Source organism: Phacochoerus africanus, chromosome 2, assembly GCF_016906955.1.
Source record: "Phacochoerus africanus isolate WHEZ1 chromosome 2, ROS_Pafr_v1, whole genome shotgun sequence".
NCBI classification, from domain to species: Eukaryota; Metazoa; Chordata; class Mammalia; order Artiodactyla; family Suidae; genus Phacochoerus; species Phacochoerus africanus.
The window spans coordinates 141,494,860-141,520,204 of NC_062545.1; the positions used below are offsets into that span (position 1 = coordinate 141,494,860).

The 25,345-nt window shown below is 48.9% G+C and overlaps 1 protein-coding gene across 2 annotated transcripts in view; it reads left to right on the forward strand.

Annotated features, from left to right (window-relative positions):
- Window positions 1-14,825, forward strand: part of LRRK1 (leucine rich repeat kinase 1) — a 129,461-nt gene extending 114,636 nt beyond the window's left edge. For both annotated transcript variants that reach the window (XM_047766850.1, XM_047766851.1), the window contains 8 exons: window positions 465-742; window positions 2,318-2,512; window positions 3,463-3,614; window positions 5,378-5,495; window positions 7,451-7,567; window positions 10,065-10,915; window positions 11,299-11,400; window positions 13,421-14,825. In XM_047766850.1, coding sequence (XP_047622806.1) covers window positions 465-742; window positions 2,318-2,512; window positions 3,463-3,614; window positions 5,378-5,495; window positions 7,451-7,567; window positions 10,065-10,915; window positions 11,299-11,400; window positions 13,421-13,598 — 1,991 coding nt within the window. In that variant the 3' untranslated portion in view covers window positions 13,599-14,825. The remainder of the gene's footprint in view (window positions 1-464; window positions 743-2,317; window positions 2,513-3,462; window positions 3,615-5,377; window positions 5,496-7,450; window positions 7,568-10,064; window positions 10,916-11,298; window positions 11,401-13,420) is intronic.
- The last annotated feature ends 10,520 nt before the right edge of the window (window positions 14,826-25,345 follow it).

The window sequence follows — 25,345 nt, forward strand, 5'->3', positions numbered from 1 at the left end:
AACTCACCCCTTGACAGTATCTCAATCTTGGCCTGAGATGAACTCTTGGAATGTTGAATCCTTGCTCTTTCAGTAAAAACATGAACCGTTGCAGGCATGAGATACCATAAAAGAAGCTGTAACAACAAGCATTTCTAACCTAAGGAATCTTTACTTAGGAAAGTTGTTCTCTGTTTCTTCTGGCTTTCAGCCGAATGCTGAATGAGTTGGTTGAATATAAAGTAAAATAAGAGTAAGGAAAATAGGAGTAAGAAGAGAGTGGGAGTTCCCTTGTGGATCAGTGGCTTAAAGATCCAGTGCTATCACTGCTGTGGCTTGGTTTCAATCCTTGGCCCTGGAATTTCCACATGCTGCGGGCACAGCCAAAAAAACAAACAAACGAAAAAAACAAAACAAAAAAAAAGAAAGAAAAGGAAAATAGAAAGTTGTTATGATGATAGTTTGATATTTTTTTCTTTGCAAAGATTCTTCCTTTATACCCCTGGGACACATGCTCACCCAAAAAATAGCCTACCAGATAGCCTCCGGCCTGGCCTACCTGCACAAGAAAAACATCATCTTCTGTGACCTGAAGTCAGACAATATTCTGGTCTGGTCTCTGGACGTCAAGGAGCACATCAACATCAAGCTGTCAGACTATGGCATCTCCCGGCAGTCGTTTCACGAGGGCGCCCTTGGCGTGGAGGGCACTCCCGGCTACCAGGCCCCGGAGATCAGGCCTCGCATCGTGTATGATGAAAAGGTATGCCCCCTTTGCAAGGCCAGCTTGGGGGTCCTGGCAGCACCTGCTATTTTGGGGCTTCATGCCCCCCCCAAACACACACCTCTGCCTTGCTTATGCCCAACCAGGAGGTGCTAGCTTGACCCAGGGGGCACAAGGGCCTGTGTCCACTTCGTAATATTGAGAGTGACTTCTCCTTAGCATCAGCCAGCCTCAGAATTCTCAAACCTTGGTTGAGAAATAGAGTGAAGGCTGTTCACAGTGGACAAAAGTCCAAGATGGAGATAAGTCCAGATTTGGGTCTCCTAACTCTGCTGTTTAGATGTGCCAAATGGGGACAGAGGACCAGCCCCACAGATGCTTGAGAGGAACAGACAGATAAGGATAATAAAGGCTCCTGGTCAAATGGAAAGGCAGCATCATCCAAGCCAGGAGAAGAGAGGGAGATCTGGTGGGACAGCCACATGGTCAACCTTGGCCGAGATGATGCTAAATGTTTGCCTTCCTCCCTTGGAGCTGTTTGTTGCAGGCACACAGACAACTTAAAATCACATTACTCACTTGTCATCTAGTACCAGCCCAGGTTAACTAATCACCCAGCGGTGAAACCTCTGGTCTATAATTTCTCATTACTTGGTGATTTATAGATGGGCCATTGACTAATTGCTTTAAGAATAACATAAGCATGTGTAGTTTAACCTGGCACCTGGGGCTATTTACCAGTATAGAAAAGGCAAATCAGAGTGACAGAAATAAGCTTCTAAGTAGCAGATGACACAGACAAGGCACCTGAAAACTAAATTTATAACAGGAACCTTCACATTGAAAAAACTCCCAGATCTGTCTTAACCATTCTCCTGCTAAAAAGCTATTTTTTTGCCACTCCTGGAGGCCTGTGTAACTCTCTCCTTTCCAGGTCTTTTTATGATATTTAGAGGAATCAAGATATGATCTGGGAGATGTTCCCCTCTTGATGATTTGTATATACTGCTCTCCTACTAGCAAGCATGTTAAGCTGAGAGTCTGCATTTTCCTGCCTTGTTATGATACATAAGGGAAGGGATCATGGCATCCTTGGAGCCCTTAACTAGTGCCTGACAGTTAGTAAGTTCTCAGTATGCATTTAGTGGATGGATGGATGGATGGAAGTATAGGAGGATGGATGGGTAAATGGACAGAAGGACAGTCAGATGGCTGCAAGGTGGGTAGACAGGATGATGGATAGAAGGCCAGGTGATCAGGTAGATGGATGGATGGGTGGGTGAACAGTTAATATGGATCATGGAAGATAGATGGAAGGATGGATAGATGGATGGATGAGGAAGGAAGGGAGGGAGGGAAGAAGAAAGGAAAAGGAGAAGAACCAGAAGATAGATGGGCAGAGGGACAGAATGGTGGCTTGTCAGTTGTTTGGTGGGAGGTTTGGTGAGGTAGAGTGAGGTGGATGGATTGATGGAATTGATGAGTGTCTCCCTTTGGGCAAGGCCCATTCTTTCCTTATCTAATGCGTCTTCCCACTCCCTCCATCTCAGGGCCACTTTGCAAGATCTGCTGGGCCCAGGCAGGGGACCTGACTTGGCTTGCCTCTCTGCCCAGGTAGACATGTTTTCCTATGGGATGGTGCTCTATGAGTTGCTGTCCGGACAGCGGCCTGCACTGGGCCACCACCAACTTCAGATTGCCAAGAAGCTGTCCAAGGGCATCCGCCCAGTCCTGGGGCCACCGGAGGAAGTGCAGTTCCATCGACTCCAGGCTCTCATGATGGAGTGCTGGGACACGAAGCCTGAGAAGGTACCTGGGAGCCGAGCCTGGGGGCCCCCAGCTCCTGCCAGGGGTGGAGGCTGTGGGTCTCCAGAGTGCACATGTATTGGAGCTCTCTGGTGGTGCAGTGGGTTAAGGATCCAGCATTGTCACTGCTGTGGCTCAGGTCACTACTGTAGCATAGGTTTGATACCTGACCCAGGAACTCCCATATGCTATAGGCATGGCCAAAAAAACCAAAAAACATCAAGGCCGAGGGCACGTGTATAACTGCCTGCCCACCTTTCCCTAAGGGTCTAGAATAAATGCAGCAACACTTCTCTACTCACCTCTTCTACAAATAGATGTTAACTGCCTTTAATACACCCAGTTCATTTTCTTTGCATGGGTGTTGCTCTCAGGAAAAATGAAGTTTCTTTCCCTCCCAGTATTCATGTTACATCATCCTGCAAATAAACCAAACCAACCCTTTTATAGCAAGACAGCCCCTGAGCAAGGGCAGAGAGAACGTGTGTGCGCGTCTCTCTCCAAAGTAATGGGAGGAAGGTTTGCTCCTGAGAAGCAAGAGCCATGTTACCATTTTGAAGCTAGTCCTTTTAGGAAGAGACCGGTGGTTTTAAGATTAAAACTCATTTATCAAATTAGATGGTGCTAATTTAATGTGTTGAGGATAAATGAGGTCCGAGAAAAACTCTTTAGAAGATTGTTTGTCCCTGGACCTGGGGGGGTTGGAATATCAGAGGTTAGGCTGAGCTGACCCCCTTTGAGTTCATGGACGACAGTCACTGTCCAGACGCAGAGGCAAAGGGTTTGTTTCTGGCATTTGAAGTTGTTTCGGCCTCTTGCTTTGACTGGGTCCTGAATAAGCAGCTCCACTACTTCCTTCCTGGTTCAAGACCCTTAGTGTCTCGGACAGGCTGAGCATCCATCTGGTTGAAAAGCGACCCTTGTTTACAACCCTGATGGCCTCTCTCCTGCAGCGACCGCTGGCCCTGGCGGTGGTGAGCCAGATGAAGGACCCAACCTTCGCAACCTTCATGTACCAGCTGCCCTGTGGGAAGCAGACGGCCTTCTTCTCGTCCCAGGACCAAGAGTACATGGTGGTGTTCTGGGACGGGAAAGAGGAGTCTAGGTAAAGCCTGAGGTTTACAGGGCCCTGCTGGTATCAGAGTTAGGGTGGGGGGGCGCACCGTGGACTTGGGGAGCAGTTGGGGACAACCATGATGAGAGATGTTTAGCAGACAGGGCTTGAAAGCCTGTTGGAGCCTGTTTAAGAGAAAAAACAGTCTACATGCCTGCAGATGGGCATGCGTGGGTTTGTGGATAAGAGAAGCCGAGAAAAGATGATGTCTGCTGAGGATGGGGGGTTAAAGGCGGGGGGTTGTTTTAAGATGGGAGAGTTATTTGCAGCTTGAAAGTAGAGGTGAATGATACTGGGAGTCAGGAGAAAGGACAGGGACTAGAGTGGAGCTGCTGAGTAGAGAGGAGTGAAAGGGCCCCAGGGTCCAGCAGGAAGGGTGCCACTAAGTAGGATATCATATGCTCCCCCTTTCAGGTGCATCTCTTTTTCTCAGTGAAGTGGCAGGAAGGGCAAGGCCATTGGGGAAAGCCTCAGAATATTTGAGGAGAATGACAGAAAGCCCAAGGATTTGGAAAGATAGCATCAAAACCTTGGCAATGTCCAGGAAAGCCCCATTCTGTGCAAGACCCTTCAGTTCTCGCCAGGGCTGTGACCTCTCCCACCTACCTAGTGTGATATCTTCAGAGGCAAAATAGCATTTTATGGCATGAAGAATCTTCTGGAAAGTCTGGTGGGAACATTAGAAGTTGCTCAAATCTGAGCGGACGTAGATAAAGCAAAGCTTAAGATGCAATGAGATAAATGAAAGGAACTGGAAGTAGTTCTGGCCAGAAGCACAAGGGCAGTGAGCCTGGGAAGTGAGACTGGAGAGAAAATGAGACAATCCGAGAATGAAGGAAGGGATGGGGGGGAGAAGGAAGGGAGGACATGCCAAACACAGGACGCATGTCACAAAATTCTTGTTGGAGGGAATAGGGGTATGTTACCCTTTAAGTCTATATTTTTCTCTTTTTTTCAAGTTAAATGTAAAGTGATTTATAATATCCTAGTTTCACTTTTTCAATGCATAGAAAAAAGACTGGGAAAAAAGGGGGGAATATAAACTTTGAAGGAAGTTTTCATTTGGAGATTTTTCACTCGGCTCTCTCGTCTGTAGATACATGTTCTCAGTCAACAATGGCAAGGGTTTCCGAAATGTGCTGACAGAAAAATTTTACATTGAGAACTGCTACCCACTCACTTGACTTATTTCCTTGGACTGGGGACAAGGTCCCATCAAGGACATCCAGTGATGCAGAGGGTTGGGGGTGGGGGTGAAGGGCTGTATTTATAAAATACAGCTTATTAGTTCTTTGCAGAGAACTCATTGAGGCCCCAGTCTACTCTGAAATTGTCTCTAGATGACCCAGTACCATCTGCTGTGGGGGATCCCCCTTTACTGGGGTGGGGACAGACATGGCCAATGGAGGGTGGGGCAGGGAGTGGCCTGCGTGCAGTACAGCCTCCCAATGTCTCTTCCTGCTTTAGGCATGACCTCAAAGGTCGCGGAAAGAGGGGGATCCTTCTTCCCCTTGGGAATGGCCTTCCTGCGCCTAAATGTTCAGGCATTACCAGGCAGACGAACCAGGCTCTGCTCCAGCCACGAGCAGTCCTTGAGTCTCTCAGAACAGGCAGAATTGGACTCTGGGCTGGAAGGGGTGGCCAAGGGCCATGGCAGCTGATATCCTCCTCTAAGGCTGCTACAGGCCAGGCCAGGGAGAGGGAGGGGACCCCTGACCGGCATGAGCTGACCACATGGTTGTTGCCCATTGCAGGAACTACACAGTGGTGAACACAGAGAAGGGCCTTCTGGAAGTGCAGCACATGAGCTGTGCTGGAATGAAGTTGAGCTGCCAGCTCAAGGTCCAGAACTCTCTGTGGACGGCCACTGAGGTAACAACCCCCTGCAGGGCTCTCCTCCGGGTGGATGACACCAGCCCCTGGTTGCAGGGGGGGGGCATTTAGCAACTAAACATACAGGACAGGACACCTGGGTACATTTGAGGTTTAGGCATAACCCCAGCCCACACCCGTGAAACCCCAGGTCAATGCCAACAGCCCAGCTGGCAAGCAGCATCTCACCAGGGGCAACTCAGCCTGCTTTGTCCCTGGCTGGCGACTGGGGTTCAGCTGTGATAAGTGTCAAGGGCAGAATCCCAGCAAGAGAACCCCAGCAGGTTGGTGAAGTGACTGGGTTTCTTATAACCCTGCCACGTCTACGCAGCAAATCCACTCAGCTATGAGGCCCTTTGCTTTCTTGTAAAGAGGTCAGCAGAAGGCAAAGGAACTGTCTTCTGAGGAATCCAGAGAGGAATGCCCCAAAACAAAGTCTCTGAAGCTGCTCTTGGGGAGGGGGTATAAATTAGCGGAGCCCTTTCCAGATAGCAGATGGGAAGTTTGGTTCAAATATGCATCTGAAATCTTAAAAATATTCATACTATGTAAGCCTCAGGAATTTCAGTTTTAAGAATCTGTTCTAAGGAAAAAAACAAGACACGCATATGTACATACACACTCAGACAGACAGATGCGTGAGGATGCTCATTCCAGGAGTTCCCTGGTAGCACAGTGGGTTAAGGATCTGGCATTGTCACCGCTGTGGCTTGGGTCGCAGCTGTGGTGTGGATTCTATCCTTGGCTCAGGAACTTCCGTATGCCACAGGTACAGCCAAAAAAGAAAAGGAAAAAAAGAAAAAAAAAAGCTCATTCCAGTAAAATTCATATCGTGAACAACTTGAACAGAATAAACATCTGACAAAAGGTGAACCAAAGTCTGGTAGCCCCGAGCAACAGACAGTGAAGAAGAGCATGGGGAGTTCCCCTTGTGGCTCAGCGGGTTAAGAACCTGACTAGTATCCATGAGGATGCAGGTTCTATCCCCGGCCTTGCTCAGTGGGTTAAGGATCCGGCGTTGCTGTGAGCTGTGGTGTAGGTTGCAGATGTGGCTCAGATCTGGCATTGCTGTGGCTCTGGTGTAGGCCGGCAGCTGTAGGTCCGATTTGACCCCTAGCCTGGGAACCTCCATATGCTGCAGGTGCGGCCCTAAAAAAGAAAAAAAAGCTTAACCCGCTGAGCCACAAGGGGAACTCCCCATGCTCTTCTTCACTGTCTGTTGCTCGGGGCTACCAGACTTTGGTTCACCTTTTGTCAGATGTTTATTCTGTTCAAGTTGTTCACGATATGAATTTTACTGGAATGAGCTTTTTTTTTTCTTTTTTTCCTTTTCTTTTTTGGCTGTACCTGTGGCATACGGAAGTTCCTGAGCCAAGGATAGAATCCACACCACAGCTGCGACCCAAGCCACAGCGGTGACAATGCCAGATCCTTAACCCACTGTGCTACCAGGGAACTCCTGGAATGAGCATCCTCACGCATCTGTCTGTCTGAGTGTGTATGTACATATGCGTGTCTTGACCCCTAGCCTGGGAACCTCCATATGCTGCAGGTGCGGCCCCTAAAAAAGAGGAGCACAGACATCACTCCTTCCCAGACCAGGTAGGACAGGGCTTCTGTCTGCAGGGAGTGTCCCAGGAGGAGAAACCTGTGCAGACAGCACGATAACGTCGTTCTGCTGTCGTGGGGAACCAGACCCCCACCAATATCCACAGAAAACCCAAAGTCAGGGCCCAAGTCCCACAGGTGGCTTTCTTGGTGTGTTGGATCATGGGCAATTGCATCTCCTCTAGATTACTTGGTAGTCTTCAAAGTTTCTACAAAGAGCAGCCAACCAGAAAGCCTCCATAAGCATTACTTCCGAAGACATAAAGGAACTCCCAAGACAGAGCTTGCCCCCTAGGAAATGGCAGGCCAGGTCCAGCCCGGCTCATGCTGGCTGTCTGCCTCCATAGGACCAGAAGATCTACATCTACAGCCTCAAGGGCATGTGCCCCTTGAACATGCCCCAGCAGGCTTTGGACACCCCAGCCATCGTCACCTGCTTCCTGGCAGTGCCTGTTATAAAAAAGGTGAGGTCACGGGGAGGTGAGGTCATGGGGAGGTGGGGGCACTGCATCTGAGTTTCCCTTCCCTTGGGTTGGTGAGGAGGGCAGCAAGGCCATGCCCACCTGGAGCAGCAAGCCTGGGTCACTGTCAGCCTCACAGAGACAGGACACCTGGACCATCAGTGCCTTTGGGGTTTCCGAGAGCCTAGGGACCAATAAAACAAAGGGCTAGGTGGAAAGCCTGCCTTCAGCACACGAAACCACAGCCCCAGTTCAGGTGAGATGCTTTTCTGGTGCAGACGGTGTCAGGGGACAGTTGCTTGTGTGCCCTTCCCCTTCTGAGAGCAGGGGTCTAGCTCAGCACTTCTCACAGCCACTGAGTCACCAGGCCCTGGCAGGCCCCTAACTCCCCTCCCACTCTGGTTCTGCCTCCCTGGACCAGTCTCCATCAGTCCCAGACCTCCATCCCTCTTTGTCCAATATGGCCCTGAAGATGCATATCCTCAGCTTTCAGACCCAGCCTGCAGAGCCGGCCAGGTCTCCCCCCTCCACAACCCCCTCTCACTCCTCTCCTCCCAGCACCGCACTCTGAGCAGGCCTTTCGCTTTAGGACTGACCTAGTGGCTCATACCTCTTCCTATTCAGGTCTGAAGAACAAGGGCCGTGACCCGGACTTTGAGAAGCTGCCCCACCCTCCGCCCCAACCCCCTGGGCCTCTGGACCCCCTCTGTGGGCCCTGAGGTGCCGTTTTTACAGCAGGCACACTCTCCACTCGAGAGCTCCTTGTTGGTGTGGCTTTGTTAAAACACTTTGGCTGTCATCATCCAATGCCAGTTTTCCCACCTGCAAAATGGGCGTAAAAGATTGTGAGGAGGATCTCTGGGCATAACGTACCCAAAGCTCTGGGCTGGTGCACTGGTTGAACATGAGCGTTATTACTCTTTCCTTACGGTCATGAAATGCACGTGCTCTCCTCTCCACCCCTCTACAGTTTCATTTCTTTAAAAAAAAAGTTTGAAATCAACCTTGAGCCATTTATGACTGTGGCCCCATGGGCGAGGCTGGGCAGCTCAGGACCCTGTCTGCACCAGAGCGCAGGACATGACACAAAGCGTTATTTAAGCTCAGAGCTGCCCAGAGCCCCGAGCCAGGGCACCACCGCCTGCCCGCAAGACCAGAGGGAATAAAGCTGGCTCTGTGCGGAGCCTCCCTGCCAGGGTGCCTGCCCCTCAGAGGCTGTGCTGCCCCGTGGCTTTGGACAGCAGACCCCTGCATTCTTGCACGCGCACGTCCACACCCAGCCGGGACGTGGGGCTCACTGCCTGGCTGGGGCCCAGAGCCGGGACTCAGATAGAGGCCTTGCTCCTGTTTGCTTTGGCTGTTTTCTTTCCTCGAAACCTGAAGATGGATTTGGATAAACGTTCTTAGGCCTCATTGACCTTGCTGTTGAGCTAGAGGCTGGTTTACTCATCACCTGGGACAGCCCAGCTTCCCAGTTCCAACAAGGGGGCTTTCTGTCCTCACCCTCGCTGGCCCAGGGCCTGGGGCCCCGCTCGGTCCCAACTCTGGCTTTGTTCTCCTAAACTCTTCCCACCCCACCCCAGCCCCACCCAGGCGTCTGGGCTGCTCTCCATCCCCAGCTCCACACAGATGCTCCAGGGATGCCTGGGCTGGACCCAGCATTCAGCACAGGCTTTGCAATGTTGGCCTCTGCGTGGGGACCTCTGGTGGCCGTAAAAGAGCACATGCTTCATGGGGTTGTGAGGGCATCCCGAGGGCCCCCATCAGTGTCAGCTGAACCACAGGCATTTCGGAGATGTAAACGGGGAATGTGGCACAGTGGCCAAGATGCGCCTCCGCGGGGAAGCTGAGTTGGAAGCAATTTCTTTAAGAATGAATACTTGAGCAGAAAACTAGGGAGAGTCAGAGGTGGAGGGGGCCTTGCCCTTCCCTATAGCAGGCCAGCATTGGGGCAGTGGTGGGCACCAGACCTTGGCCTGCTCTCATGGGGTACCCACCTTCTGGGGACAGCGAACAGGAGGCTAAGAGCAGATCCATGGGGCGCCCACAACTGCTGTCACCTTAAGGAACAGAGTTCACGGGAGGGAAGGACGCATATCCTGCCTCTGAAGGAGGCCCTGGTGACCGAAAAGGCAGTCCCCCACCCCCTGTCCCCTGAAACTGACATTACAAGAAACCCAGGCTGACCAAAGTCTGGCCTTGTGGTCTAGGCCACATGCCCCCTCCCTCAGGGGCCAAGGGCCTTCTTCTCCCTCTGGCTCAGGGCAGGGAGGATGGGTGTGGCTCTTCAGGGCCTGGACTGCACCTCCTTTGAGAGCACTCCCAGAAGGTAGCCCCTGCCTTTTCCAAAACTTGCCCCTCCAAGAAGTACCCGTGGATGGAAAATGAGTGCCCCCCGGGGTACATGCAGAGGTGAGTCTTGTGGCCAATCATCTTTCGCTCCTGGGATCCATAAGATGCACAAGCAAAGGCATCACACATCCCTCCCTTCTCCCTGCAGAACTCCTACCTGGTGTTGGCGGGCCTGGCTGATGGGCTTGTGGCTGTGTTTTCCGTGGTGCGGGGCGCCCCAGACAACAGCTGCTCCTACCTGTGCTCACACACAGCCAACAGGTCCAGGTTCAGCATCCCAGACGAAGACGCGCGGCAGAACCCCTACCCCGTGAAGGCCATGGAGGTGGTCAACAGCGGGTCCGAGGTCTGGTACAGCAACGGGCCGGGCCTGCTGGTCATCGACTGCATGGCCCTGGAGATCCGCAGGCGGCTGGAGCCTTACTCAGCCCCTTCGGTGGTCATGTCGGTCGTGTGCAGCTCTGAGTGCCGTGGGGAGGAGGTCGTCTGGTGCCTGGACGACAGGGCCAACTGCTTGGTGATGTACCACTCAGCCACCTACCAGCTGTGCGCCCGCTACTTCTGCGGGGACCCCAGCCCCCTCAGGGACGTGTTTCCTGTGCACCCCATGGGCCCGGAGCCCCTGCTCAGCCCCATCGCCAGCCCGAAGGAGCCCCAGAAGGACTCCCTGGCAGATGTGAGCATCATGTACAGTGAGGAGCTGGGAACACAGATCCTGACCCACCAGGACTCGCTGACTGACTACTGCTCCGTGTCCTCCTACTCCTCGTCCCCATCCCACCGGGTGCCCACATCCCTTTCCAGCGTGCCCTGCTCCCCGGCAAGCTCCTCCAGTCTGCTTTTTTCCACTGACAGCGGGGACACCAGCAGGCTGCTGGAGCCCACCCTGGGCTCCGATAGGCCTGAGCATGACCTGAGCCCCGTGGACGGTGAGGCATTCAGCCAGCACTTGCAAGCAGTGAAGATCCTGGCTGTGAAAGATGTCATCTGGGTCCCCAGGTAGGTTTTCCAGCAGGGGGCGCTGTTCTGCACTACCCGTTGCTCTGGCTTTGGGAGCAGAGTGCAGGGAACCTTAAGACATTATTGAGATCCATCGTGAGCTGTTTCCTCTCCCCTGGAACCAGAGGGATCTCTTTAGCAGATCTAAGACGGGCGGCACGAAAGCCCATCTGCCCTCCAGAGAGCTCAGGGCATGACAAAGGAGAGCCACGGTCAGGTTTCCTCCTGGGAAAGGGCTTCTTGCCTGGCTTCGGGGCCTCTGGTAACTCAATCCATTTGCAGAAACTGCATTTGTTGCCATGCCTTTCTGCACGCCAGCTCCGTTTCCCCTGGAGAGCACAGCCCTGGACAAATGCTTCCCCTTCTGGGTTTTGGTTTCTTAGGCGTGGTGGAGATATTATCGTCATCGGCCTGGAGAAGGATGCAGGTGCCCAGCGGGGCCGAGTCATCGCTGTCTTGAAAGCCCGAGAGCTGACTTCACGTGGGTAAGACGGAGGGTAGCAACTTGAGGACCTGGCGTGCGGCTAGGGGAATTGAGGCCCCCTGCCACCTCCCTGCCTAATGGCTGCCACCCCTGTGTCTTCCACAAATAAACATGGCATTATCACTGTGGCCATAGGCAGATGAGGAACATGCTGGGGTCTAGCAGGCAGCTCCTAGAGGATCGGCAAATACCAACTGAACCAGGCATCACCCATTCATCACCAGTTGTGGCTGACTGTTTCTGGGGTGCCCACTACAGCTGTGAACCAAGTGTTCTTCCTGGGGTGTGCCTCCAGGGCCCAAGCTCAGCTGCAATCAAAGTGGGGATCAGCAGTATCTCTGGAGCACTGGGAAGTAGGTTCAGTCCCTGACCCAGCACGGTGGTTTAAAGGGTCTGGCTTTGCCACAGCTGCACCTTAGGTTGAAACTGCAGCTCAGATCTGATCCCTGGCCTGGGAACTCCATATGCTGTGGGGCAGCCAAAAAAGAAATGGGGATCCAGGTGATTCCTAGTCCTCCCCGCCATGCAATAGCCCTTCCCGAGGGGCCCCTCCTCCCATTCAGCCCCAACCAGGGCCCTGCAGCCAGGCCTCACCACCTCTTGCCACGCCCATGCCCAGGCTCAGCTGTGCCCATCACCCATCCAAAGGGCTCCCACCAGGAGGCAGGCTAGACTCCACTGTGATAGTCACCCTGGCTGTGGAGACGGGAGGCTGGTGCCCGCCGGTGTCCTGGAGTCACCAGGTGGCCGGCAGTGTCTACACCCTTCATTTTGCTGAGTCCCATGCTGTTAACCTCCCTTATGGAGAAATCCCCTTTGGCCTGTTTTCCCTGGAGCAGGATACTGACGGAGATCATGTCAATGGCACTGGCGCCAGTGACCTTGCCCTGCAAGTGGTTCTGGAGACAAGATCTGGGATTGTGGCTGGGTGCCAGCTGCATTTTTGGGCATCAGTAGCTTCCAGATGTCAGAAGAGGCTTCCAGTGGGGCGGGGGGTTGAGGACCTGTAGAGGCCTGACCTTTTGACCTTGGAATGCCCCCATTAGTATCCCTGAATTTTCCTATTTGCTCCCCCAAAGACAAGTTTACCAGGAGCCAGGCACACTCACTAGGGAGAAAGCCCAGGCAGGAAGGCTGCAGCTAGAGCTCGCTAGTTTTGCTAGGTTTTGAGATGCATTTATCAGATGCCCAAGGGGACATTCAAGGCCCGAGGGAGCGGAGGGCCCTGCCCATCCCACTTGACATGCTGGCCTTGGGACGGGTCGGGGCGTAGGGGGCGGAGGGAGGAGTTTCTGGCTTCAAGGTGGGCCACCACTTCTCAAGGCCCAGGAGAAAGCTTGCAGTGCATGCCCCAACCAGCTGAGACAATCCACAGCCTCAAAAGAGTGTATAGAGTTAGGACTTGTTGGTACAGATTTTCTGCCTAATCTATTGCTCTGCATTTCCTCAGCCTGTGGAAACTTAGAAAGGGAGAAAAAGCACGCCTGGGATAGATGGCAAGGGAATCGAGCTAAATCTTAAAATTCATCATGGACCATTGATGAGCGAGAATTAGATAGAATTGACTATACTGTCCTCTCTCAGAATCTGCGGGACGGGGGTTGGGGCATCCAGGACCCCTGCAGATACCAAAATCCAAGGATGTTCAAGTCTTTATAATATAAAAGGGCACGGGACAGTCAGTCCTCCGTATCTGAGGATGCCAAGCCTGTGGACACGGAGGGCTGACTCTTTTTTTCTGGACACTTTGGCGTCTGGGGCACATTACAGAGGATACCTGCTCTGATGTGGACCTGAGATGATGCCCTGGCCCCTTTTCAGACTTTAGAAAGGCTGCCGGATGCTGGACCACCAGAGAGGGGAGCAGGGCATCCCAGCACGCTGGTGGGGGCCAGGCGTAGGTATACAGATGCCACCTTAAGCAGGCGCTGTCCTACAAGAAGGTTCAGGGGGAAGGTCATGGCCCCCACCAAGTGGGGACGCCTGTGGGTTTTCTCAGACCATGCCCCCTCTTTCTGCAGGGTGCTCATGGATGCGGCCGTGGTGGCCAAGGACACAGTTGTGTGCGGCTTTGAGAACGAAAACCTGGAGTGGTGCCTGGCTGTCTGGAGGGGCTGGGGCACCCGGGAGTTTGATGTTTTCTACCAATCCTACGAGGAGCTGGGCCGGCTGGAGGCCTGCATTCGGAAGAGAAGATAATCCCTGTGGAAGGAGCGTTTCTCGGACCTGGCCCCTCCACCTGCAGCCTAGAGCCCCCTGAGGACCCAGAAGGTGGATCAGGTTCTCCTCTGAATCACTTGCTGCTAAAAAGTGCTGAGAAGTTCCCACCTCTCTGCAGGTTTGGGGTGCTCCTGTTCTAAGGCACAAGTTCGCTGGACACCCCCACCCTACTCCGGGCTGGTTTTACCCCAACGGAAGACGGTGGGGTCTGATTGGGAGGAACTCCCCCGCCCCCTCCGTCCACTTTCAGGGCTGGGCTGGGTCACATGAAGGGGGGGCTGGGCCTCACCAGCACAATGGGCCTCCCCACTTTAACCCCCACTTCTGGGGTGGAATTACACGAGGGGCTCTCCATTGGGGAGCGGTTCGGGGCAGGGAGGGAGGGGAGCTGTGACCCCTGCCCCTTCTCTGAGTGGCTCCCAGGCTCTCAGCACGTTTCTCAAGCTCCTGGGTCCCCGGGGCCCGAGGCCCCGCTCGGGCAGTCAGAGATCAGGTGTCTCCTGCTCTGGAAAGTGTGTGAAAAAGCTCAGAAGGACCCCAGTGAGGAGCACTGCCCAATCTGGGGAATGAATGGGTTCCTTTAAGTGATGGGGCCGGAAAGCCAAGAGCCAGCCCAGGGCTGAGAGCACTGACTCAGCCTTTGCATTTCTTCTCCTGCCCCCAGAAGGCAGGAGAGACCCGATCAGCAGGACTTGAGAAAGGGCCTGTGTTTACAGCTTTGTGAAATAAACTTGGACACAGCTGGGGCACAAGCCCTATTTGTTTGCACATCATAATCTCGTTTATCACTTTAACAAATTAAGTCCATATCTCAATGGTTAGGCCTCTGATTGTGAAATCTTGTCCTATGGGGCTTACATCAAAATATGTATTCGCTAAACATTTACTGCACAACACATACAGCACAGTAAAAAAATGACGTTGTTAATGAGGGAATGTGGGTAAGTAGGCACATGTGCACATGCGCTCGTGTGCACTCACACCCGCGTGCACAAACAAGAATGCACACATGTTCACGCCGTTCTCAAGAGGAACCATTGGAAGCTGCTTGACCCAGAATGGGAGTATGAATGAAAGATCGTGCACCAGTTCAAGTTGTTGACCTTTTTCTAAAATTAAATTATAAAAATCAAACTTAAGATTTTGCCAGAGTGTGTGGGCAAATGTAATTCCTCTTATCTGAAAATAAACAGACTGTCTCAAGAATGAGGTCATGGCTTCCTTCTGTAGAGTTCTGGAATAACACAGGGCACAGATTCTGCCCACCCTGGCCCCCTAGCTTCCCCAGGGGGAATGGACAGCCCCTCCCTGGCCTGCCAGCTCCCCTGGGGTGGTGGGGGGGGGGAGGACGGCCCCATCCTGGCCCCTGGCTGCCCCCCTGGGGCAGGCTGCCCTGTAGCAGTGTCCTTGGGCAGAAACAAGGCTCTGTCCATCTCCCCACTTCCTTGTAGCAGCCCAGGCATTGGGTCCCAGGGGTCTGAGGGTCTGTGCTCCTGCCCACTTTGCAGCCATCAGGCCCTCAGTAGGACCTTGGCGGTCACTGCTCTCCCTTTCATCTCTGTGCCCCGAAGCTACCTAGTTAACTTCTCAAATGGTCCTGTTCGTCCTCTGCCCTAGACCTATGGTCCACATCATCTCAGCCAGACTGCTGTGGGACTCCATCCGGTCCCACCCTGCTTTTCCAGCTCATCTAGCCCCAGGCCAGGGCCCAGGCTGCTGTGAGGAGAGGCAGATGCTCAGGGGATGGTCTCGCAGAGCCCACAGAGGGAGTCTTTCACAAGAGTTAGCAACCATGCAGGAAATAGTTACTTGACTTGGCTATCTAAAAATTAGAAACTTGGAGTTCCTACTTAGCACAGTGGGTTCAGGATCCAACTACAGCAGCTCGGGTCACTGCAGAAGCACAGGTTCAATCCCTGGCCCAGTTCAGGATTCGGCATTAAAGGATCCAGCACTGCCGCAGCTGCAGCTTAAATTCAGTCGCTGGCCCTGGAATTTCCATATGCTGAAGGTGCAACCATTAAAAAAAAAAAAAAAAATTAAGAAAGAAAAAACAAACTTCTAAAAATAGTAAAAATTAGAAACAAACAGAAAAATTACCAAAGCCAAAATATGACAGTCAACCAGGACAATAATATTTGTGACACAAATGAGACATGTATGTAGTTCGCTTATCTTTTAAACAAAAGGCTTGTACCTATTAATGAGAAAAAAACTGATAGGAAAACAGGTAGAGGACATCAACAACACCCAACCTTGCCCCATAGGAGGGAGAGAGTCATGAAGACAAGAATAAAACGCTTTTATGGGAGTTCCCTGGTTAAAGGATGTGGCGTTCTCACAGCAGTGGCTCAGGTCACTGCTGTGGCACAGGTGTGATTCCTGGTCCCAGGGACTTCTTCATGCCTTTACCCCTGCCCCCACCTTCCCCCAAATAAACATGCCTCTATGGCCCTCATGTCAGCATCCACATGGAGCTCTGAGGGCACCAGCTGGAAGGACTGGCACATGCAAAGGCCCTGTGGTAGGAATGAACTGCTTTGCTGGAGGCACAGGTGAGGAGCTGGTGTGGCTGGAACATTTGTAAGGAGGGGAGATCAGGGCCAGAGAGGCACAGCATCAGAGGCACGGGTACCCAATGAAGCAACTTGCAGTTTTAAGCAGGGGCACTAGATGATCTAAATTTCTTTAAAAATCACTTTGGCGGCTGAGTGGAGGATGGACTAAAGGGGAGGATACTTACTTTTTATTTATTTATTTATTTATTTATTTATTTATTTATTTATTTATATTATGGCTGTACCCATGGCATATGGAAGTTTCCCAATCAGGTATTGAATCTGAGCCACAGTTAGAACCTATGCTGCAGCTGCAGCTGCAGCAATGCCAAATCCTTTAGCCCACTGCAGCAGCCCAGGCTTGAATCTACATCTCTACAGTGACTCGAGCCACCACAGTTGGATTCTTAACTCCTGCACCATGGCAGGTACTGGGAGGCAAGTTATAATGGGGTCACTCCTTCAAGGGCATTTGGGCTGTATCTACCCAAATTCTCTATATCCCTATGTGCCTACTTCTATGGGGTTGGGGAATATAAGTCATAACAGCCCTTGGAGAATCACAGTGATTGCTCGCTATACCTTCTGCTCAGTACCAGATCTTGATTTTGTTGGTGTATCAGCTCCCAGCCTCTCTCACAGGAACAGATGGCCCTGGGACTGAGCTCGGCCAGGGATAGCATGAAGATGCCTGAGTTGGGCTTGGCCCTGCCCCTGCCTCCCTGATCCTCGCTGGCAAGAGGGCAGGGCCCCCGTGAGGGTACAGAGACGACACTGGGACAGTGATGGGGAGGCAGCCCTCAAGCCAGCCCTGGCTGCCTCCCTTCAATCCCCTTGTCATCTCATAGACGTCGACTTAAAAAAAAAATATATGCACAAGAAAAAAGTTGAGTGTTAAGTTTTATTTTGGGCAAAATGAGGACTAGAGCCCAGAAGGCAACATTTCAGGTAGCTCTGAGAAACCGTGCCAAAGAGGCAGGAGGATGGTCAGTATACATGTGATTTTGGAGACGGCAGAGGTACATGCAATGAAGCACACATTTTGCAGAAGGTCACTGCTAGTCTCATGAAAGTTTATGCTAGTCATGAGAAGGCGACATCGCCATGAAGGATTTTAGTGTTTTTCTAGATATGAGGAGAGGCAAGAATTGGACTCAGAAAATCTTCTCCTGAAAATACCTAACTAGATATGTTCTAGATACTAGAATCATTCTGCAAGTTTTCCCAGAGCACAGAGTGCCTCACTCCTGGTCTCCCTGTGCTCCTTTCATAGGGTGCTGAGGGTCAGCAGCTCTAGCGGCTCATGATTCAGTCCTTATAGATTCAGATGGCAAGTGCCGATCTCCAATTCGCATAGATAAGGAAAGTACTTTCTTTTTTGGTGGTATTTTGTTTATATTTTATTTTTGGCCACACCTGTGGCATGCAGGAGTTCCTGGGCCAGGGATCAAACCCTCAATGCAGCAGTGACCAGAGCCACAGAAGTGACAATGCTGGAGCCTTAACTATTGGGCCACTAGGTAACTCTTGAGTACTTTCTTGTTTAAGCCAGTGTTTTCCAGCTTTCCATTACTAGGAGCCAAATAGTATTCCTAAATGTTCAGGTACATTTTCCACTATCCCAAGCAGAGCCCTGGGAGCTAACAGGTGATGCTCTGGGTGGTCCTAAAAAGCATCTTTTCAAATTTGGGCAGAGAGACCTGAGCAACAGTGAACCAGAGCATTCTGCAGCCAGGCATGCTTGAGAACTTATTTCCTTTCATGAGCACTGGGTATGGTGCAGCCTATAGATCTTGTCCATGTAGCAGCCACAGTTATAGAGGGGAATCTGGGCATTCACTCTAGTTGCCCAAAGGCCAAAACTTAGGGTGTGGCATCCTACAAGTTTAAACCTTTGACCCCAGGCAAGCCACCCCTCCTTCGTGGCTCTGGTTTCTTCTCAGTAAATTGGCCATAGCAGGTCTTTCCCCATCAGAAGGATTCAGGAGTAAAAGAGATGTGTGTGTCATAGCCCGGCCCAGCCCCTGACCCAGGGCCTGGACTCTGTCCCTGTTCCCTTGTCCACCTCACCCATTTCCCTAACTGATGGGCTCCATGACCCTCGCCCAGGGGGACACACAAGTCCTTTCTATGAACTGCTCAAGGGAAACACAAGCAGTCCTGTTCCTGTGAAATAGCCTAACTTTAAAAATAAATCTCCTTTTTTTTTTCTGATGTATCAAGAAGACTCTTACTAACAACTTTACTTGAGAACTGAGTTAAGGTGTAACACATCACAATAAATGAAAGCTGATGTATGTGTGTAAGTAGGCAATAGGATTATTTAGGAGTCCCTTTTGGGAACACATCCTTTAAAAAATGAAATAGGAGAAATTCCCCCTGTGGCACAGTGGGTTAAAAATCGGCGTTGCCCCAGCTGTGGCATAGGTCACAGCTGCAACTCAGATTCGATCCCTGGCCCAGAACTTTCATATGCTGTGGTTGCAGTCAGAAAAAGAAAAAAAAAAAATGAAAAAGGAGTAAGGAGAGTCACACAAATAAATTTCCACTTTGCTATCTGTGGTCTGTTTCATCCTCGGGCCATCACCAGTCCTGCCCACTCTTCCCAGCCTGTAATATGGCTACATCGCCTGTATCTTCCACCTCTGGCCTTCAGGAGAGGCCACATGACTAGTTCTGGCAAACAGGAGCAGGGTGAGTGGAAGGGGTGCCCATCACCGGAGGCAGGAGTACTTCATTGGCTGTGAGACCCTCCAGGTGCTCTCCACTCTGTCCCCAGGACCTGCAGCTAGAGCTGGTGGTGGTTGGGTCAGCCTGGGTCCTGAAGAGATGGCCAGAATGCCCAGACACCCTGCCATGGATCTAGAGCGAGAGCAGGAAGTGAGCACTGTGGTTGGGGCCACTGGGATTTGGGGCTTGTTACCCAAGCTCACCTGGCCATCCTGATTGATACAGGACACCGACACCCTACCACCATCCATGCCTGCCCCCAGCACACTCACTCATGGGTCTAGAGTCCTCAGCACCAGGCTCCACAGTGCTGTCCACTCTGTCCTGCAAAGAGGAAATGGCCCCAGCTCTGTCTTCCCCAAGCTTCTTGAGGGAAGGGACAGGGAAGAGGGGGTCTAAACAGGCCAAAAAAGTCTCATCCTAAAAGAAAGATAAGGCAATCGGGGGTGGGGTGGGGGCACATCACAGCATCATAATTTGTGAAACTGTGAACATCCACGTGAGCTGACAGCCTTCAAGGTAGAAGGAGACCAAGAGATGGGACACCTGGGTGGGGACTCAGATGGCTAGCATGGGCTTTTTATCTGAGAGTTACTCACAATACTGTAAACATAAGTGTAGGCATTCCCATTGTTCTCAGCAGTAATGGACATGACTAGTAACGGTGAGGATGCAGGTTCAATTCCAGACCTTGCTCTGTGGATTAAGGATCTGGCATTTCCATGAGCTGAAGTGTAGGTTGCAGACATGGCTCGAATCCTGAGTTGCTGTGGTTGTAGGCCAGCAGCTGCAGCTTCAATTCAACCCCTAGCCTGGGAATTTCCATATGCCGTGGGTGCGGCCCCAAAAAGGAAAAAAAAAAAAAGTAAACATACATTGTAATGTACATGCAGATGTACATGTAAATAAAAACTATTACTAGTTTTAATAAAATTAATAACATTTATTAGTTAATAATTATTAATAAAATTGATAAAATTAAAACAAATTTTAATAAAATCATCACAACATTTCTGAGTTCTGTCATTAAAAGTGGCTCATAGAGTAGCCCTTTCATACGTCACCATTCTAATGTCTCAGATTTGGAATCCCAGTGAGGCAGGGCTTTTTGCAGGGCAGCTGATACTGTGTCCACATATGCACAAACACATGCACACACAAACACACACACACAGACACTCACACTGTTTAGAATGGGGCTGCAGCAAGCTGGTTATCCCAGGCTTTCAGGGGCCCTGTTCAAAGGACAAAGAGCCTGGCTTAAAGGGGCTCAGTCTGGCTGGGTTGTGATTTGTTAACTTGTTGATTGAAATAGGACAAGATGGGAAAAGTTGGGATGATATCCAAAAAAGAAAAGTTATTAAGAGCATGCAAGTTGTAGTTGTAATTTAAAAGATATACATAATTTGTAATCACTTTTAATGACTACACAAATGTTATATAAACATTGGCTCCTTCTAGTTAGTGTATAATATTAGCTTATAAAACATTTCTTAAAATCCATGTAAAAGAAAAACACAAACGCAGAGAAAGTCATCTTGGAAGGAGAAGACTGTCACCCTTGATGGCCAGCTAGAAAGAGGATCCACTGAGAGGGAGGGGGGCCTGCCCACTCACCCTCCTGCCTGGAAAGGACCCTTGAGTTGGTTTTTCTGGAAGTTTCCAACAAAATGCATTTCTCACGAGGCTCAAAGAGCAAGGCAACACAGCCTGAGGGTGGGACAAAGGGAAGTTAAAGAATGCCTCACTTTGTGAGGTGGACTGCAAAAAAGCACAAAGCTTCCTGAAAACTTGAGCTTGAAAAGTCCTATGGGCACAGTGAGCAAATGCTTCACACTGGAAAAACAAGCAGCTTGAGGCTTGAGGCTCTTGCAATCACCTCCAGAGGAGCTGCTGGAAGCCTGGCCCCAGGAAACTGTCCATACCACCCTGGGTCCTCAGCCCTTATCCCATCAGCATCTGAGACCTTTTCTCACTGAGGTCTGGAAATATCATTGTGTGATGAGATTTATAATAAGAAATATGTATTTGGTCTTGGTCCCAGTTTCTGGCACAGAATTCCTAAAACCCTTGGAATTTCCTGAGTGATCAGGGGGATAAATGTGTCTTTTGTTATGCTAATGAGTGGCTTCTGGCTGCACCTAAGGAGAGGGCTTGGTTGCCAGGAGAACCAAGGTCAAGATTAGAGGGTTGGATTTTTCAGTCCCACCTCCTGACTTCCAAGGAGGGGAGAGACATCAATAAGAGAAGAAAACCTGGAAAATTCACATATATGTGGAAATTAGACAACACATGCCTGAACAATAACTGGTCAAAGAAGAAATAAAAAGGGAAATTAAAAAAATTGAAACAAACAAAAAATGGAAACACACATCTCAAAACTTATGGGATGCAAAAAATGCAGTTCTAAAGGGTAAGTTTATAGGGATAAACACCTACATTTAAAAAAAAAAAACATTTCAAATAACCTAAATTTGTACCTCAAGGAATAGAATAAAAAGAAAAACTAAGACCAAAGTTAGCATAAAGAGGGAAATAACAAAGATCAGATCAGAAATAAATAAGAGAATTGAAAACCTGCTGGAGTTCCCAATGTGGCTTAGTGGGTTAAGAACCTGACATAGGGTCTGTGAGGAACAGGTTTGATCCCTGGCCTTGCTCAGTGAGTGAAGGATCTGGCATTGCTGAAGGCTGTGGTGTAGGTTACAAATGTGGCTCAGATCCGGTGTTGCCTTGGTTGTGGCATAGGCCAGCAGTTGCAGCTCTGATTTGACTCCTAGCCTAGGAACTTTCATATCAAACAGGTGAAGCCATAAAAAGAAAAGAATAGAAAACATTAACAAAGGTGAGCTCACTTTTTGAAAAAATAAACAATATTGACATTTAGCTAGACCAAGAACAAAAAAATGCCTTAAGTAAAATCAGAAATGAAAGAGACATTACAACTGATACCACTGAAATACAAAGGAGCATGAGAGACTAGTGTGAACACTTATATCCCCAACAAATGGGATACCCTAGAAGAAATGGGTACATTCTTAGAGATATACAACCTACCAAGACTGCATCACGATGCAGTAGAAAACCAGAACAGACAATAACAAGTAATAAAATTGAATCAGTAATCAAAAATCTCCCAGCAGGGAGTCGCCAATGCCTCTCAGCAGTAAGGAACCCAACTAGTATCCATGAGGATGTGGGTTTGATCCCTGGCCTTGCTCGGTGGGTTAAGAATCCTGCATTGCCATGAGCTGCAGTGTAGGTCACAGATGTGACTGAGATTATGAGTTGTGGTGTAGGCTGGCAGCTGCAGCTCTGATTTTACCCCTAGTCTAGGAACTTCCATATGATGCAGGTGTGATCCTAAGAAAGAAAAAAAGAAAGAAAGATTTCCGAACAAAGAAAACATCCAGAAACAAGTGGCTTTGCTGGTGAAATTCTCCCAAACATTTAAAGAATTAATACCAATCCTTCTCAAACTTCCAAAAAATTGAAAATGTGAGAACGCTTCCAAATTCATTTTACAAGGTCAAATGAGGACATTACAAGACAAGGAAATTATAGGCCAATATCTCTGATGAACATAGATGTAAAAATCCTCAACATAATACCTGCAAACTGAATTCAACAGCACATTAAAAGGATCATGTACCATGATCAAGTGGGATTGAACCCTGGGATGCAGAGATAATCCAACATGTGCAAATCAATGTGAAACACCACATTAACAGAATGAAGGGTAAATATACAGTCATCTCAATAGATGCTGGAAAAGCATTTCACAAATTCAACATCCTTTCATTATTAAAAAAAAAATACACTCAGCATAATAAAAGTTATATGACAAGCCCGTAGCTAACATCATACTCAACAAGACAAGGATCTCACTCTCACCACTTCTATTCAAAATAGTACTGAAAGTCCTAGCCAAGGAATTAGGTAGGAAAAAGAAATTAAAGCCATCTATACAGGAAAAGAAGAAGTAAGATTGTCTCTGTTGGCAAATGATACGATTTTATAGAGAGAGAACCCTAAAGGTTATACACACACAGAACTGTTAAAACAAATAAATTTGGGAGCTCCTGTTGTGGCACAGTGGAAACAAATCCCACTAGTGTCCATGGATACAGATTTGATCCCTGGCATGCTCAGTGGGTCGGGGGTCCAGCATTGCCATGAGCTGTGATGTAGGTTGCAGTCAAGGCTTGGATCCCACATTGCTATGGCTGTGGCATAGCCAGCATCTGCAGCTCCAATTCAACCCCTAGCCTGGGAACTTCCATGTGCAGAACTGTAGCCCTAAAATACATACATACATACATAAATTTATTAAAGTTTCAGGATACAAAATCAACATACAAAAGTCAGTTGTGTTTCTATACACTAAAACCAAATGATCCAAAAAAAAGAAATTAAGAAAATAATCCAATATACAATACAATAGCATTTAAAAGACTAAAAAACTTAAGAATAAATTTAACCAAAGAGATGAAAGATCTGGATATTGAATACTATAAAATATTGATGAAAGAAACTGAAAAAAATGCATAAATGGAAAGATATCCAATATTCATGCATTGGAAGAATTAATATTGTTAAAAATGTCCATAGTACCCAAAGCAATCTATGGATTCAGTGCAACTCCTATCAAAGTCCCAACTGCATTTTCCATGGAAAGAGAAAAAATAGTCTTAATTTTGTATGGAATCACAAGGATAACCCAAATAGCTATAACAATTCAAGTAAGAAAAACAAAGCTGGAGGCATCATACTTCCTGATATCAAACTATATTACAGAGACATGGAAATCAAAACAGTATGATTCCAGCATAAAAACAGGCAGATAAAAAAATGGAACAGAGTTGAAAGCCCACAAATAAACCCACTCATATATGGTCAGCTAATTTTTGACAAAGTCACCAAAAATACACACTGGGGAAAGGATTGTCTCTTTAATAAATACTGTTGGGAAAAATTGAATATTCATATGTAAAAGAATAAAATTGGTCCCTTGTCTTATACCATACACAAAAATCAACTCAAAACATAAGATCTGAAATTGTAAAACTCCTAGAAGAAAATATAAGGGAAAGTTCTTTGACATTGGTCTTGGCAATGAATTTTTGTATTTGACACCAAAAGCCCAGGCAACAAAAGCAAAAGTAAACAAATACCACTACTACAGATAATACAAATAGCCATGAGGTATATGAAAAGATGCTTAACATCATTAATCATTAGGAAATGCAAATCAAAGCCACAATGAGATATTGCCTCATACCTCCTATGATGGCTATTATAAAAAGACAAAAGATAGCAAAGGTTGGCATGAATGAGGAGAAAAAAAAAAAAAAACTTATATGGAGTTCCCGTCGTGGCGCAGTGGTTAACGAATCCGACTGGGAACCATGAGGTTGAGGGTTCGGTCCCTGCCCTTGCTCAGTGGGTTAACGATCCGGCGTTGCCGTGAGCTGTGGTGTAGGTTGCAGATGCGGCTCGGATCCTGCGTTGCTGTGGCTCTGGCGTAGGCCAGTGGCTACAGCTCCAATTCGACCCCTGGCCTGGGAACCTCCATATGCCGCGGGAGCGGCCCAAGAAATAGCAACAACAACAACAACAGACAAAAAGACAAAAAAGACAAAAGACAAAAAAAAAAAACTTATATACTGTTGGTAGGAATGTAAACTGTACAGCTATTAGGGAAAACAGTATGGAATTTCCTCAAAAAATTTTAAAATAAGAGTTCCTGTCGTGGCTCAGTGATTAATGAATCTGACTAGTATCCATGAGGAGGAGAGTCCAATCCCTGGCCTTGCTCAGTGGGTTAAGGATCCAGTGATGCTGTGAGATGTGGTGTAGGTCACAGACGTGGCTCAGATCCCGTGTTGCTGTGGCTCTGGCGTAGGCCAGCAACTGTAGTTCAGATTCAGCCTCTAGCCTGGGAACCTCCATATGCCATGGATGTGGCCCTAAAAAGACAAAAGACAAGAAAAAAAAATTAAATGGAACTACCATATGATCCAGCAATTCCACTTCTGAGTATACAATCAAAGAAAATAAAATTGATATCTCGAAGAGATGTCTGCCCCTATGTTCACTGCAACATTATTCCTAGTAGCCCAGATATGGAAACAACCTAAGTATCTATCAACAGATGAATGGATGAGGAAAATGTGGTATATATATATTACAATGGAACATTACTCAGTTTTTTAAAACAAGAAGAAAATGCTGTATTTGCAACACTGGGGGCTGCAACATGAGGACATTATGCTAAACGAAACAAGCCCATGGCAAAAAGACAAATACTGCATGATCTCACTTATTTACGAAATATAAAACAGTCAAACTCATAGCCACAGAGAACAGAATGGTAGTCAGCAGGTGCTGGGGGTGGGGTAGGGGAGTGGGGAGATGTTGATCAAAGGTTACACATTT